The sequence below is a fragment of the Erythrolamprus reginae genome, chromosome 2 (assembly GCF_031021105.1).
Source record: "Erythrolamprus reginae isolate rEryReg1 chromosome 2, rEryReg1.hap1, whole genome shotgun sequence".
Classification (NCBI taxonomy): Eukaryota; Metazoa; Chordata; class Lepidosauria; order Squamata; family Dipsadidae; genus Erythrolamprus; species Erythrolamprus reginae.
Window position 1 is genome coordinate 262,452,529 of NC_091951.1, and position 17,314 is coordinate 262,469,842.

The 17,314-nt window shown below is 42.8% G+C and overlaps 1 protein-coding gene across 2 annotated transcripts in view; it reads right to left on the reverse strand.

The window, feature by feature from the left end:
* The window catches only part of CNTLN (centlein), a 243,510-nt gene that overhangs the window by 112,189 nt on the left and 114,007 nt on the right, over positions 1-17,314 (reverse strand). For both annotated transcript variants that reach the window (XM_070742532.1, XM_070742531.1), the window contains exons 11-12: positions 16,314-16,435; positions 7,806-7,931 (exon numbers count right to left, since the gene is read on the reverse strand). In XM_070742532.1, the coding sequence (XP_070598633.1) occupies positions 7,806-7,931; positions 16,314-16,435 (248 nt within the window). The remainder of the gene's footprint in view (positions 1-7,805; positions 7,932-16,313; positions 16,436-17,314) is intronic.

Genomic DNA, 17,314 nt, shown 5'->3' on the forward strand with positions numbered 1-17,314 from the left:
CATCTTCAATATTGCACATTTGATATTTGAATCAAACTTCAGTAACTACCAGGAGTGGGCTGCTAGACGGAATGCCTAATTGGGCTTGTCTCCGCGGCTCTGGAGGTGCCAAAAGTTTGAGCGGAATTATGCTTCTGCGTAAAATCACGCATGGGGGGCAGGTGCACCCGTGTTCCCGCGAGATTTTTTGCTTACTCTCCCCCCTCAAATACAAATCCAGCAAAAGAAGTGATATCCTAGCGATCTTTTTGCTAACTGGAGATCAAGCTATTTGGGGGCAGCCGGGAGAAACACTTACTTTATATCTGGAACTAAGCCTCACTAAATTCTGTTGTGGTTAGCTCTGGCCCTGCTCCTGCCCCAAGGACTCTGGATGTGGGGGAGACATTCACATGCTGCAGGCCTGTTTTGCCCCCGGTGGACTCTGCTGATGAAGGCTCCTCTGACCAAGAAGACATGAGTGACAGGGAGGAGGAGAGTGGGGCAGATAGCTCAGAAGGAGATCAATTATCTAGCTCCTCCTTGGATTCAGAACAAGAGTTAATGATACAGCCATGCATGCGGAGAGCAATGCATATGCAACAACAACTGAGAGATTATTATCAAAGAAAATGAGGCCACCTGTGGTTAGGTGGGGCTGTGGTAATTAGTGAGGCTGCTATAAATAGCAGCCTTTGGGTTTGGCCATTGTGGAGGATTATCTGATCGTTGTGTTTCGTGACTGCTTTACTGACTTTGACCTTTTGTATGCTGATTTTTCCCCGCTTTGAAACTAAACCAGAGCAAAGTGTGTTTCTCTTTGTGAAAGAAGAAGGACTGTGAATTGCCTCACAGCTGCAAGATAAGTATCACAGAACTGATAAGGGACTTATACCAATTACCAGTTTGTTTGGAGACGAGTGCTCTTTGCTATACCGAAAGAGGGCTTGGTTTAAGTGAATTTTCATTATAAAGAACATTGTTTTGAATTTTCAAACGTGTGTGTGTCTGACATTTGTACCTGTGAATTTTTGGGAGGATTCTACCAGAGAGCCCGACAGAACAAATTCAATGCTAAAATTAAAATAATCACCTAGTATTTCAAATGGAACAGTTTGTTTATGCAGAAGTAAGAATTTTTTAGAGGACAATAAATATAAATCCAGCGAAAGGAGGTGTAAAATAATTTGCCAAAATGCCTTCCTCTCTCTCTCCACTCACCAGCCTTCACTTCCCCCCACACCAATACAGAGAGGAACAGCTGGTTTACTCTGAAGTAAGTCTCATCAGACTAATCACACATCTCTGCACCCTGCCTTGCTTTCCTTTTACACATACACACACAACCTTCTGCACCTTTCCATTTCTGCTCTGGGATTCTCTTTCCTACACCTTTCCTCACGGTTCTACCCCTCAGCTTTCCATTTTTGCGCTGGGATTTTCCTCAAAGTGGAGAAAAGGTGAAGCATAGTGAAGAGTCAGAGATGAAAAGTCCTAGACAATAACTCAAAAATTCTTACTGTTTAATGGCAGTTAGAATTATTTAAAATTAGTATCATATCTGTCTTTTGTAATCTTTGTGAATTACTTTGCATTTAGATAAAAATTTCCTTATTTGCATATTAACTCTTTCCTAGCACAGATAACCACTGATGCCATAAGCTGCATATTCATATTAAAAAGAAAATTGGAACTGTTAAAACAACAGTTCAAAGGGGGGGAGGGGTAATTAAGGGCAGTATTGTATAAAATATTTGTATAAAATATTTAGAATTTAAGCATAACAATTATATAACAATGATTATGTTTTGAAATGATATAAGATGTAAAACAACATATACCTGCTCTTTTTTTATCTTTGTATTATAATAAAAAATATTTTTTTAAAAAAGAATTATTTAAAATTAGTATCATATCTGTCTTTTGTAATCTTTGTGAATTATTTTGCATTTAGATAAAAATTTCCTCATTTGCATATAAACTCTTTCCTAGCACATCCAATACACATCACACCCACAAGAAGAACGTTTGGCAAATCGAAAAGCACAACAAAATTACAAAATCAAACACAGCAACAGCAGTTTTTCTTCTTCAGCCCCACACATTTTTCATATTGAGCATCAGCTAGAAGATGTAATAAAGATGTAATGTAATAAATAAAAGAAAAGCTTCCTTTCCACACTGCATTTTCTTCCAAATTAAAATTCTAAGCTCATCATATCAGCTTTCCTTCAAAATCATGCTTAAGTAAATGGGTGGGTATACACCTTGAGATAACTGAAAGCAACAGCTAGCAACAGAAAGGATTTTGGCAGAATTTTAATGTTGAAAGTAGAATTGATATAATTATTTCACATTAATGCTCACATTTTTTTCTTCTGCATTCTTGGAACAGTGATTGGGAGAAACATGATATGGTTGAAGAGAAATGATTAAGGAATGCTTTGTCTCTTCTGATTCAGTAAATTGATCTTCCCTGTCTTTCCCAAGGAAAGAAAGATACCTCTTAAACGAAACGAATCACTTTTTTTTTACTGTTTGCATTTCTTGGATCTTGTTACTTAACATCACTTTTATTACATCACATATTAATTGATTTTTCTCCTTGCTCCATGATAGGTTGCACTGCTTGAATGCAGGTAAAAAAGTATGAAAATTGCCTTAAGAGAGATGATAACTGGACATCTAAGCATGATTCATCAAATGAAAACATTGTAATGGTCATATTATTTGCATTTATGACCTCAAATAACAACCTACTAAGAAGATGCTCTTTTTACATACAGGCACAAGCACAAAAGAATGGCGCTGTTTCCAATATTTTTAATTAACTATAGAAATTATTATATATAAATGACATCAGCGGTCCCCAAACTACGGCCCGGGGGCCGGATGCGGCCCGCTGAGGCAATTTATCCGGCCCGCGGCAGCCCCCGAGATTTTATCCATAGATATAATAAGCTCCCGAATCTCCTGTCAACTCACCGCGGTCTGCTGAGGAGGCGGTACAGAGGCAAGGGGCGGGGAGGATAGGAGAGAGAGGGAGAGAGAGAAAGAGGGAGAGATACAAAGAGGGAGAGAGAAAGAGAATGAGTGAGAGAAAGAAAGAGAAAGAGAGAGAGGGACAGAGAAAGAAAGAGAGAGAGAAAGAAAGAGGGAGAGATAGAGAGGAAGAGAGAAAGGGGGCTAGATGGAAAGAGTGAGAGAGAGAGAGAAAAGAGAGAAAATGATGGAGAGAAAAAGAGGGAGAGGAAAATGAAACAAATGAGAGAGAAGGAAGAAAAGAGAAAGGGAAGAGAGAAATGGAGAGGAGGGAGGGAGGGAGGGAAGGAAGGAAGGAGAAATGGAGGGAGTTTGTTGATTTAAGTTTAAATTTACTTGTTAATAAAGAAGTATAAATTACTTTATTACTTAATTATTTAATTACTTCTTTATTTTAAATATTGTATTTGTTCCCATTTTATTTTTTACTTTAAATAAGATTTGTGCAGTGTGCATAGGGATTTGTTCATAGGTTTTTTTTTATAGTCCGGCCCTCCAACAGTCTGAGGGACAGTAAACTGGGTCCCTGTGTAAAAGGTTTGGGGACCCCTGAATTACATGAACATTATACAGCCAAGTCAGACAGGCAGATAGGGAGAGAGCATGGGAGGGAAGGAACATGGGAAGGAGAGGGCAACCATTTAAATTTTACAGAAAAATCTGTTCAGAATCAGAACTATGAATGAACTTTTTGGTGTGTTTATTGAAAGAAAATATGCTTCCCCTTTTCCATGTTGGGACATAGCATCTTGAGATATGATATTGAGTGATTATAAAAGGCATTTACTTTATAGCAAATCTTCCCTGGAATGGGAATTAGAACTATATACCTTTTCAAAGGGCTCAGTAGCTACAAAAAAGATATAAGTATACTGGTCTATTAAGAATGCTCCCTGACTTTAGTACTTCTCAAAACAGGCAAAATACAGTACTTATTTCAGAATATAGATGCCAAAAATATGGCGATTTTAGTTTTGAAGGGATTGAAGGGATTCTGCACACTACAAAACATATTTATAATTGCTGTAACACTGAAGTTAGTAGTTCTGAAACACAAATAAGCATCTAAGATACTGTTCTCAGAAGCGGCATTAGTCTTACCTGATAGGCTTCATGATTCTGTTTATTTTCATATGCACCAAAGACAAATTCCTTAAGTATCCATACACACTTGGCCAATAAAGAATTCTATTCTATTCTATTCTATTCTGTTCTATTGAGATAGATCTTCAGGGCCCTTCTAACATCAAGCTTTTGCCACTGCCTCTCTAAAGATGTGAAGGATTGGGACAAAAACTAGGCAGGACAATTTCCTGGGTTCTGTGAAAATAAGAGTTTATTTTTGGGACAAATGTGGGGTTTAGTCAGAGGACTACTCGATCAGAATAAAATATATATAGATCCTTGCTAACAGACAAGGCAGCAAGCTCACAGACCCTATAAGCGGAGATGATGACCACTAGGAATGCCACCTTACAGGTAAGGTGCGGAAGCAAAGTGGTCCTCAAGGGTTTGTAGGGAGCACCAGTCAGTAACAGGAGAACCTTTGAGACTGGATACCAATGGATGACAGGAGGACACAAATTTCCAACCTCTTTCAAGAATCTGTGCAACAGGGAATGTTAAGATAAGGAGTCCAGAGAACTGCAGAACAAAACAGAAGAGAGTGCTGCCACCTGACATCGAAATAGGGGAAAAACCCTTGTTAAGGCCATTCTGCAGAAATTTGAGGATGTTGGTAATGGATAGATCAACGGGAATACCTACCTGTGAGAACCAGGAGCAAAAAGGTTTTCAAGTGGCCAAATAATTTTTTTCTGTGGACGGCCTCCTGGAGGGAGAGTCTGAGTGATAGTTTCCTGAACATTGCTACGCCTTAGAGCACCCTGCTCAAGAGCCAGGTTATCAGTTAATACCACTGTGGGTCCAGGTGTACCACTGACCCCTTGCATAGCAACAACTCTGTTGGCAGGATTCTCCATGACTGGCAGACTGACAAAGATTTGAGGTTAGCAATCCAGGTTCTCCTGGGTCAGTGAAGAGCAAGGAGAAGCATTTCGGCCCTCTCCTCCAAGATCTTCCAGATGACCTTGGGGAGGAGAGGTAGAGAGGGGAACACATACAGCAGGCCGAAGGCTAGTCGCAGCAGAGGGCATCCCTCCATCCGCTCCCTGGATCCAGAATCAGGTAAAATATCTGGGCAGCTAGGGGTTCTCCAGGGTGGCAAAGAGATCCATGATGGAGAGACCGAAGCAAGTCACCAGGGCTTGTAAAAGAGAAGGATAGAGGCTCCACTCCACCTGGACTATAGTGGTGTGTCTGAGCAACCCACAGTCACAATTGGTCACGTCAGAGATGTGCTCTGCTGAGAGCAACAGAAGGTGGTGTTCTGCCCAGAAGCCCAGGGCTCCGGACTTGTCCATGAAATGACAGGACATGGTGCCCCCCCTTCTGATTGATGTGGGCTTTTGCAGCCACATTGTTGGTAAGGACCAGAACATGCCGACCAGCGACTATGTGTTTCAGCTGTTGGAGCACCAGGTATACTGCACGCAGCTCCAACCACTTTATGCTGAACTGTGCCTCTATCAGAGACTAAGTGCCCTGAGCAGCCAACTGTGCATTGCTCAAATTTAAAAAAATATCCTGGAGGAAAGTGAATAAAGATAAAAACCCAGCAATGACTTACAAATGGAATATATAAATTTTAAAAAAAGAAACTGAAGTTTTGATTTTGGTTACTCAAAAGCAAGTTGTTCAAACTAATGCAGTCAAGGCCAGAACTAAAAAAATCATTAAATGATTCAAAGTATAGATTGCACTAAGAAGCAGAAGAACCAGCAAGATCATTTTTTCAGCTCGTACAAGAGGATCACACAAACTGATTATAAACAATGACATAACACAGTAATCTAAATGATTCACTGGAATATTTGTAAAAAATATGTATATAATTACTCCAAAACCAAGGTCATGATCTTTCCTTAACACCCTAAGATGCAAGTCTGGTGACTAAATTACTACCTAATAGCAAATCAAGACCTTTAAATTCTTCTCCTTTACTTCTCCAAAGGAGTTCATCATATACTGTCTCAATTATGGTCATAGGTCGAGGTCTACCTTAATATGCCAATACATTAAGACACCCTACATTTTTGGGAAGAATTTAGTGCAAATGATGGGCAACATAAGCTAAAGAACTGGCAAGTGTGATTTCACCTTCTTATATTAATAAAAATAATAACTCAGCAGCTTTCATTATAAACTTCTTTGTACTTCTTCCAGCATCAAGGTTTCAATCGTCCACTGTTCAATGGTAATGATCTCAAAAAATATATCAGAATAATGCACTGTCCAAAACATATTGCCAGAACAAAATATCCACACTGACTCTATCATACCATGATTTGTGTCCAAAATTATTATTTATTTAATCGCATAAAAATAATTTCAGAAGTTTGAAAAAGCACCATATTTTTAATTGTGGGGTATTCAGACTTTCCCTAGAGAGGATCCCCAATAGCAGCTACATTGTTGAAGATTAGATATACCAATATGATCCCCTCCAGATATATTAAGAGAAACTTTCAAAATTCCCAAGAGAGTTATGTTATGTTTATTGGGAATTCTGAGATCCATGATCACAATTCTGGAAAATACCATATTTTCCAACAAAGTTCTTATTGTCGTAATTGGCACAAAACCATATGATGCTATGAAATTGATTTTATTATGGTAGTTCTAACAGCCAAATGAATAGCAATCTTTAAAATTCCACCGTTGTGCTAATATTCTGATTGCTTTAAAAATGCAGGCACAAGCCTGAGCATTACACGGATGTCTCTAAAGAACAGAAAACTGTTCCGAGTTTCAAGCGTGCTCATCGCTAAATTACAAAATCAAGTTGACAAAGGACATTTTAAAACATCATTAAAAGGCTAATTATGCAATGCCAACCAACTTCCTTTTGTCTAGTATGAAAGGGAAACTTCTTACTTTACCAGGGTGAATATAATCGTCTATGAATTATAAGATCAAAGAAGCAAACTGGATGTTTTCTAAAGTAAGAATTCCTTCACCAAGTTTTACCCTTACCGCAGCTAAAAGAGCTGTGAAAGGGATCAGCACTAAACCCGAAGGACAGGCTGTGCACAGCAAGAAAGAGAGCAACTCCCCCGTGCTTTTTGCAGGTCACTCTGAAGGCCCATGTTAGCAGATCTACTCCAGACCCTTAACAGGCGGCTTTGCTGCTACCAGTAATTAGCTTGGACAGCTCTGGCTCCAAGAGTAGCAGCAAGGCTACACCATAATGAGCTCAGCTGGGATTAGTAGGACAGGGCAAGGAACCAAGAGAGCTGAGGCATTCTGCATTGCGTATGTATCAAGGAGATCAAACAAGGATGGCTGGCTAGGTTATCCCCTTACCACCTCATTCCAAAAATGAAGCACGGCAGTGTGTAAAATACAGGCTAATGAAGAGCGACACCTCCAACAGATGAGAGCCACATTAATTAACACAATCCCTAGCTCATGCAATACTGTTTCATTTAGTGCTAGAAAACTTACTGTCACTGATTTAAGGGTGGGATACGGAAGGAGGGAGGGGGTGTAGGAAGAGGCTAATGTTTTGCTTTCCTGTTTCGGGTAGAAGAAGATGATTTAATTTTGGGGAATCTGAAAGGAATTCTCTGTTTGGCCCTCAGGACACTACAAGGAGAAGTTAAGCATATCAACCCCACATTTCTAAATGTATATGTATTTTAAAATGAAATAAAAAGACTCACTTTTCAATCAACAGCTTCTTGTGTTCTTTTTTAAAGTATGCCAGTTCATTCCACACTGCATCAGAATTTTCTTGACGCAGGTATTGAGGATCTGAGCGTGCTTTTCCATTCTTAATGTTTCCAGGCCTGTATATTTAAGAAAGGAGGGAAGTGTTTTTAATAGGAAAGTGAACACAAGAACAAGGGGACACAATCTGAAGTTAGTTGGGGAAAGATCAAAAGCAACATGAGAAAATATTATTTTACTGAAAGAGTAGTAGATCCTTTGAACAAACTTCCAGCAGACGTGGTTGGTAAATCCACAGTAACTGAATTTAAACATGCCTGGGATAAACGTATATCCATTGTAAGATAAAATACAGGAAATAGTATAAGGGCAGACTAGATGGACCATGAGGTCTTTTTCTACCGTCAGTCTTCTATGTTTCTATGTTTCTAAAACAATTTTCTATGAAACAAATCACTTTTAAAAAACACAAACAAAGCTTCAGCACTTGATATTGCTACATTTAGTGAAATTATTAAAGCTCTCCTAAATGTTGTTCTAAGTAAATAAATCTTAAAAGATGATAAATTGGAGACTGGGTGCCACACTTGAGACTTGATGTGTTTCTGATGATAGTGTAATATTTCTCATTTAATTAAATGAAACAAATAAAAGATAAAGATGTCATTCTGTCTTAGGGACAGCTTTAGCATTATACATACTAACAATTATTTAACTGAAACAAACTCCTGAACAAATAATGTAAAATTGCCCTGTAGCAGAATACTAAACACTTTAGAATCCTATATTAAAACAGAGGGGGGAAATGGAGGAAGAAGATGATTATTAGAAAAATGCAAATAAAGAAAGTGAATTTTTCTACAGAACTAAGAAAAAATGCAAAAATACCTATTGATCTGCAGATATGAAAGCTGAGAAAATAAGTGAAATGGTAAAATCTGAATGATTTAAAAGACCACGACTTCGAAAACCAAATAGTTAGAATAGTTACAGACAACTCTGAAAACAAGGGAGAGATTATTTGGATAAAGAAAATGGTTGTAGCAGCAACAGCCAGAGATATTGGAAATCAATAATAAAAAAAGGTTATGGTATTAACAGCTCACATGCTTAGAATTTGGATCACACTGACTGAGTCAAGCTAACAGAAATTTGACAATAGAGTTGAGTGAAGGAACTCATAGTGAAGATCCTTAACAATTTCCTCTACTTTAGAAGTAAACAACCGAAATTCAACCTAGTTGAATAAGAAAACAATAATGTACATCCGTACAGTATAGGAAGCAGATGAAGTAACTCTGCAATCATTACTTGGAACACAATTACTGTACTGTGTGTTTACTTGGAACACTTTTACTACCTAAGCACAACAAACTGTACATGGGAAGCAAATGCAAAGATAGTCATGTGCTTGAAAAAAGAAAATGCTAGATGGATGGTGGGTGCATATCCTACATGGGACTTGTAGCTCCATCGCGTTCCTCGGTGATCTATCCACTGATCCTCCCCCACCTCCGGCTCTCGAGCGAAGCGGGAGGGGGAAGAAACTCTTGCAGGCTGCTGAGGAAGCCAAGCTGACTGCATGCATGGTGACAGGGATGGGCTGAATGTACCGTTGTACCTACCTGAACGGTCTTCTCAGTGCACTGGAAGGAGAGTCCAACATGGGTATTACTCCAATCCTATTGGTAGAGACTGAGTTAATTTTTACATATTAATTTAGCACCGCCCCCTCTGCTCTCCCCATGAGCCAGTTTTAAAAACGAAACATAGATAGAGGATAACCAATTTTATTAACAACAACTAATAACTGATTCAACTGCCCACTCCGGCGTCCCTGCACCCTTCATCATACTGGGTGGGTTTGGACTCTCCTTCCAGTGCACTGAGAAGACCGTTCAGGTAGGTACAACGGTACTTCTCCAGTGCATCTGGAAGGAGAGTCCAACATGGGATATACCAGAGATTTACGGCCCATGGGAGGGAGAAGGTCTAGTCAGGGACGTTGGAGAAACACAAACTCGTTGTAAAACACGTCTCCCAAACGCTGCCTCAGCCGAAGCAAAGGAGTCCAACTTGTAATGCCTTATGAAGGTCGAGGGAGCTGCCCACGTGGCAGCTCTGCAGATATCATCTATGGACGCCTGTGTGGCCCAGGCAGCTGAAGCGGCCGCACTCCTAGTAGAGTGAGCAGTCACTCCCGTTGGTACGGGTTGGTCTCGGGCCTTGTATGCTTCTGCGATGCAGTCCCTGATCCAACGACTGACTGAAGTAGATGAAAGTCCAAGTCCCTTCTTCCCTTGAGAGAATGCGATGAACAGCCTCTCCGTTCGCCTAAACGACCTCGTCCGTCTAATGTAAATCTTGACCGCACGGCGGACATCCACCTTATGCCATCTTAACTCTGATGGATGGCTACCGTGGGTGCAAAAATCAGGAAGACACAGTTCTTGTTTCCTGTGAAATTCCGAGTTTACCTTCGGAATAAAGGAAGGGTCCAGTCTCAGTATCACCCTATCTGGGTAGAAGATGCAGAGATCAGGCCGAACTGACAAGGCGGCCAGTTCCGACACCCTCCTTGCCGACGTGATTGCGACTAGAAAGGCTGTTTTTATAGACAGTAAGCAAATTGGTATGGATCTTAAAGGTTCAAATGGTGGCTTTGTTAAGGCCTTCAGCACTAACGTGAGATCCCACGAAGGAAATCTTCTAACTGGTGGGGCATGTTGGTTTGACGCTCCCCGTAGAAAGTCTTTCACCAGAGGATGATAAGCCAATGATCGTATGCCTTCCACTTGTATCATGGTGGAAAGGGCAGCCACCTGTCGTCTTAGTGTATTAGGCGCCAACCCACGCTCTAGTCCTGCTTGTAGAAATTCGAGGACAGAGATCACCGACGCTGTCTTAGGGTTCACTTGGCGTTTTTCGCAAAACCCACAGAAGGCTGCCCACGTTGCTTGGTAAATGCGAGACGTGGAGGGGCGCCTTGCAGCCTGTATGGTATCAATGACTTTGTCAGGTATATTCAGTTGTCGTAGTCTGAGCCGCTCAAGTGCCAGACGGTTAGTTGAAGCCACTGGGGGTCTGGATGTTGTAGATTCCCCTGGCTGAGAGCAATCATCCGATCCGGAATCCTCCAAGGGGGTGACACCGACAGAGCCACCAAGTCGGAGAACCACGGTCGGCGAGGCCAGTGTGGGGCCACCAACAGTACCTCTGCTCTCTCCTGCAAGATCTTCTCCACCACCCTCTGTACCAGGTTCGTTGGTGGGAAGGCGTACAGTAGTCCCGGGGGCCACGGTGTCAACAGGGCGTTGACCCTCTCCGCCCTCGGGTCTGGAAACCTTGTGTAGAACCTTGGCAACTGGGCATTCAGGGAACTCGCAAACAGATCCACTGATGGGGTTCCAAATCTGACGACCATCTGTTGAAAGATGCTTGGTTCTAGCCTCCATTCTGATGGGTCTAAGGTAGACCGACTTAGCCAATCTGCCTGCGTATTGCTGACACCCGCAATGTGCTCCGCTGACAGGGACTGTAGATGACGTTCGGCCCAATTGAAGAGATTGTTCGTCTCCTCCATGAGGCGCTGTGACCGCGTACCCCCTTGATGATTCAAGTGGGCCCTGGTCGCGACATTGTCCGTGAGCACCAACACGTGCCGTCCCTGAACCAACTGTGTAAATGTCTGTAGAGCAAGAAAAACTGCTCTTAGCTCTAGGAAGTTGATGTTGATGGGCGATAGATCCTCCGCCCTCCACAGACCTTGAGCCATCTGGGACCCAACATGGGCCCCCCACCCTGTAAGACTGGCGTCTGTGGTCAGGATGATCTGGTCTTGTATTCGGAATGGAGATCCGACGGTTATTGCGGTCGATGTCCACCATCCCAGGGAGTCCTTTACCTTCTGAGGCAGGTGTACTAACCGGTGTGAGTGGCTCACCTTTGTCCTCTGGGCTGGAAGCAGGAACCATTGCAATGTCCTGATGTGGTATCTGGCCCAAGGGACGATACCAATTGCCGACACTAGGGTGCCTAGTATCTTGGACAGTTGGGATAAGGGGATTGATCCCCGTCGCGTGTTGGTTACCAGACGCCGTATGTTGTCCTGTCGTTCTGCTGACAGCGCCACCGTGCTTGTCTGGGTGTCTATGACTGCACCAAGGTGTAGCAAACTGGTGGTGGGCGTGAGCTGGCTTTTCTCCACATTGATGGTGAAGCCGTGCCGTTGCAGCGTGTGAATGGTCTCTGTAAGGTCTCTCCTGGCCGCTGCCGGGGACCTGGACAAAATGATGATATCGTCCAGGTAGGCCATCAATCTGATGGACCGCGCCCGTAGGCTGGCTGTTAACACGTCGAGAAGCTTGGTAAAGGTCCGCGGTGCCGATGAAAGGCCGAATGGCATGGCCCTGTATTGGAAATGTCTTCCTTCCGTGCAGAAGCGAAGAAACCTGCGGTGTTCCGGGTGAATGGGAACGTGTAGGTAGGCTTCCTTGAGATCGATGGATGTTAAAAGATCCAGTGGTCGAATAGAAGCCAGAATAGTTTGTAAGGAATGCATCCTGAACCTCCGGTATCGTATATAGAGGTTCAGTTGTTTCAGGTTTAATATCAACCTGCAGCCCCCGGAGGCCTTGGGAACGATGAATATCATGGAATAGAATCCCTGGCCTTCCTCCTGATGGGGGACCTGTTCTATGGCTTGGATTTCCAACAGGTGCGCGATTTCCTTGCGTAATTGTAGCTTTTTTTGAAAGTCCTTTATCTGCGGGCAGTTTACGAACCGACTGGGAGGTAACTGAATAAACTCCAACTTGAGTCCGTGTGTCACGGTAGCCACAGCCCATTTGTCGGAGGAGGTCGCTTGCCAGGCCGTGCTGAATCCCTGGAGCCTGCCTCCCAAGGGCTGTAAAGTGGCTGAGTCACTTTGAGTTACGTTTGAACCCACGTTGGTTGTTGCCACGAAACGGCCTCCTGGACTGATGGTAGCCCCGTGGCCTGTCCTGAAAGGAGCCGCGATCGCTCCTGTAGGATTGTGAAGTGTATTGACCCTGGGAGAAGGGTCGCTGGTTCTGGTTGGAGTTGGTTGAAGTGTCCCAACGAAAGGACTGTCGTCTAGAGTATGGCGTGGATCTACGGTCCTGCCTTCGGTTGGACCTGGGAAGGACCTTCCTCTTGTCCTTGTCCTCCACGAGGACTTTTTCCAGCAGGTCACCGAACAGGGTTGATCCTTGGAATGGACCGGATGCCAGCCGCCATTTAGATTTTAGGTCTGCTTGCCAGTTCTTCAACCACAGGAGGCGGCGAGATGACAGTGTGGCTGCCATGCTCCTGGCGGAGAACTTGGCCGCGTGTAAGGTAGCGTCCGCGGAGAATTCTGTCGCCGCTCGCAGCTTACTTAGATCTTGGCGGAGACGTCCATCCTCCGGACCGAGGCGTGACTGCATCTCCTGTATCCAGAGCAGTGCGGCTCGGTTAATGAACGAAGATGCTGCCGCAGCTCGGAAACTCCAGCTTGACATCTGGTGCGTCTTGCGCAGCAGTGTTTCTGTCCTCCTCTCTTCAGGTCTCAGGCTGTCGCCCGTCTCTGAAGGCACCAAAGCGCTTGATACGAGCGTCACGACAGGTTGATCGATTGGAGGGAATTCCAAGAGCTTCTCCACCTCCTCATCGAAGGTGTAAAACTTCCTTTCGATGTTGGTAGGCCCTTGGGCTGCTGCAGGATACTGCCAGGGTCTTTTGTTGGTCTAGGGGAAGCGGCTTTATCGCTGACTTGGCGATCCTCCATAGTACTCACAGTGCCTGGTGACCCACAAGCTCGTTGAGTCCAGAAATCCGACTTTTTAGCCTCCGGTTGCTTTGTTTGCTGCCTCCTTCGAGTCATGCAAAATGGCGCCTCGTCTTTCCCGAGTCTGCGCCTGCGCCCTGGGCTTCCTGGCCCTTCGCGCTCTTTCCGCCGTCGGAGGGTGGGGGGAGGAGCGGTTTTTCGCGCCTAATGACACGCCCGCTTATTCCCAGCCCCAACATGGCGGCGCCCGCGCCTCCGCGGCGTTCGGGTCGTTCCCCGGGTCGCTCCGGCGGTCGGAGCCTGGACCCGCTTCTCTCTGGCCTCCGCGGCTCCGTGAGAGGGACCGCGGCTTTCCCAGCTGTTCGCGGCTCTCGGCGGCTGTTCCGGCGGCTCCTGTGGCCACAGCGGCAGCCGCCGCGCTGATCTCCTGATCAGCTGTGAGGCGGTTCCATGCCGGCCGATCCGGGACGCCTCCGAGCCTCCCAGTGGAGGGGCATTCCCCTCCACCTTCGGCTCGCAGCCCTGGTATGACCTCGAAGGTCAGGGACCCCAGACTGGCTGCTCCTCTGCGGGGTGTTCCCTCGGGGGGAATACAAAACCCCTGAGGAGGATCGTTGGGGGTGCTGCCCACGGAGGGCAGAGACCCCATCCTCCTGTTCCTCTTCTGTCTTCCAACCTGAAAGAGAAAGAAACAGATTAAAACAGGTTTATACATTTTATTCTTTATTATTAATCAATTTAACCCATTAAGGGGTCTCTTAACAAACTCAGCATGTCTCTACTCTTTGACTGAGTTTTTAAAACTGGCTCATGGGGAGAGCAGAGGGGGCGGTGCTAAATTAATATGTAAAAATTAACTCAGTCTCTACCAATAGGATTGGAGTAATACCCATGTTGGACTCTCCTTCCAGATGCACTGGAGAAGCACCTGTCTGATACTCAAGCCCTGTGCTTGTGGGTTTGCTGTACCCAACTGGCCTTACCGCCTCCCTGCAGACAGGAACACGCTTCTGTACACTGCCAGAGGCAGCCCAGAGGAGCCGAGCTAATCTCACAGTGTGAGTGTGAGTGTCACCTCTGGCAGTGTTTTGAAATGCTCTCCTGCCTGCAAAGAGGTAGCGAGGCAGGGATCGATGCTCACCTCCTCTTCCTTGCAGGCAGGAACATGTTTCAAATTGCTGTAGGCAGAGCCAAGAGGACCCAAGTGGGTCTTCTGGGATGTGCGCACACTTGCCCCTTGCTTGCTCTCACTCTCCTGGCCAAAAGACTGCCTGCCACAAAAAAAATGGCTCCTGTCATGTCCCCACCATTCTCCAGAAAGGTGTGTGTGTGTGTGTGTGTGTGTGTGTGTGTGTGTGTGTAGGGGGGGGTTATTTTGGAGGAGCTTGTTTCAGTGCATGCACTGAAAAACCTGATTGCCTTATTATAGGGACATACATTATTTTCAGGGAAACAGACGATATGTCACTCAATAGAAGTGCCAGCTAATTTTTTTCAGAATCTTTCATGAGATATTGAATCGAAGCCTGCCCTTAAGTCTAAAAAGGCAGTGTAAAAATTAGCCAAATTATAAATATTTCTCAGTGAGATGATGTAATACAATACACTAGACCAGGACTGTCCCACCCACAACCCACACATGACCGTAGAGAGCTGGTAATGTGGCAAGATTGTGAACTTGTAACATTAGTATGAGATTTACATACATTAGCTATATTATATATTTTAGATATGGCGCAAGAGAATTCCTCTTCACTCAACATGGTTCAGGCAAAACAAAATATGGGACACCCATGCATTAGTCCATGATATAGCATTCAATCTGGACTGGATTATTTAGAATGCAATCTTGCAATGTATCAGGACAATACTTGTACATAAGTGAGGAGAATGACAAGTTAAGAAACAGAAGTAGAAACATTGATAGGCACTAAATCTCCAATGTCAGAAAGAACCCAAGCAAACAGAGAGCATGATTGTAAGTGGAGGATTTTGTCCTGTAGAATCTTTTAGGGAGTGTCTCTAAACAGAGAAAAAATTATCCTTTTGGATAGTAATAGGTTATCCTATTGGGTGGTAAGGAATGGATCCATAAAGAAGATTGGTCCAAAAGTCAGAATCAATATCTATTGTTACTGTACAAGAGTCTTTCTTTTTTAGATAAACAGAATACATAGAGTATCTTCCATCTGGGGAAAAGAAGCATTGCGCTTGACAAAATAATAATGTTGTCACCATAATTGTCATTTGGGTCAATTTTATATTCATGCTTATCAAAAGCAGACTCAATTCTGTAGGCATGGTAACTATAAAGCCATTTGGGAGCAGACAAAAAAATTCACCCATAGGTTAAAGGTATTTCTGTTTTTTTTTCTTGGTTATAATGTTAGATAAGCTTGCTCCTTCCTATTTATTTTCATCACATATAGAAAGTGTGAAAAACAGCTGCAAAAACACAAAATGAAAGCAATATAAATAATAAGGCAAGACGAGAACAATAGCAATTCCATTTCTCATACATTTCATTTCATTTATTGGATTTGGATTGGATTTATATGCTGCCCCTCTCCGAAAACTCGGGGCGGCTAACAACAATCATGAACAATGTACAGTAAAAAATCCAATACATACGTGTTTTTCTTGATGAAATGTATCAAACGTCATATTTGAATTGAATATATATATAGTCATTCCAGTGAATTGTGCAACTTACTTGCCATAACCTTCCTCCAATTCCTTTAATTGATTTTTTACTGCCCTGTAATTGATCTGTAATGTCTGCAGACGTTTCTTACGTTTTTCATGGGCTTGACTCAGCGCATCATTTTCTTGAATCTGCATTACACCAAAACAAACGACTCAGTAAATCTTAAGATCTTGAAATGACAATTGCTATTGTTGAATTTCGTATTTATGACTCACTATCAAATACAATTTATTACACCTAAATTATAATTCAAATAATTCAGACTTAAATAACAAATGTACTTCTTCAAAAGTTACAGAAACTGCTTGGCTGGGATCTAAAGAGCTGAACAATGGATTTTGTATGCTCAGAAAAAATAGGATTTGTGCATCTTGAGCACAGTAAACTACTTTGGAAACTATGTGAATTCTAAAGCAATATACCTCATGCATTAACATACACAAAAAACACAAAATTCTATTGCTAAATACAGTATCTAAATGTAAAAAGAGAATTTTAGAGTTACAAGGTTTGGATATGGATATTATTGTATAAAACGTTAAAATTAAACTGGACTTGAAAAATAATTTTAATAGACATAACATATTGAGAACATGGAATAGATATAAACCCAAGGTGTCTCTGAAAAAAACCTGGATCTCAGTTCAAGAAGGATATTATAAAAGAGGAAACAGTTGACAAAGACTAATGCTTGATATAGCAGGAATTATTAGGAATCTATCAATGTGAATTTAAAAGTAAATTAGGACAGCAATGAATAGCAAAGTTATAATTCTTAATGGCTTTCCCATTTACAGATCAGAATGTCTTAAAATGGACAAAATGACTTATGGAATGGAGAAAGTAAAGAAGAATTTGAAGTGCAATTGTGCACTGATGATGAACCTGCATCTACTAAAATGTATAATTTTTTGTTGAAATTTGAAACAAGGAAGACAGTTTAAAAGATGTATGAGAAAGTGGGCTAAGAATTTTGATTATAATATGTGGAAATATATGTTTAAAAG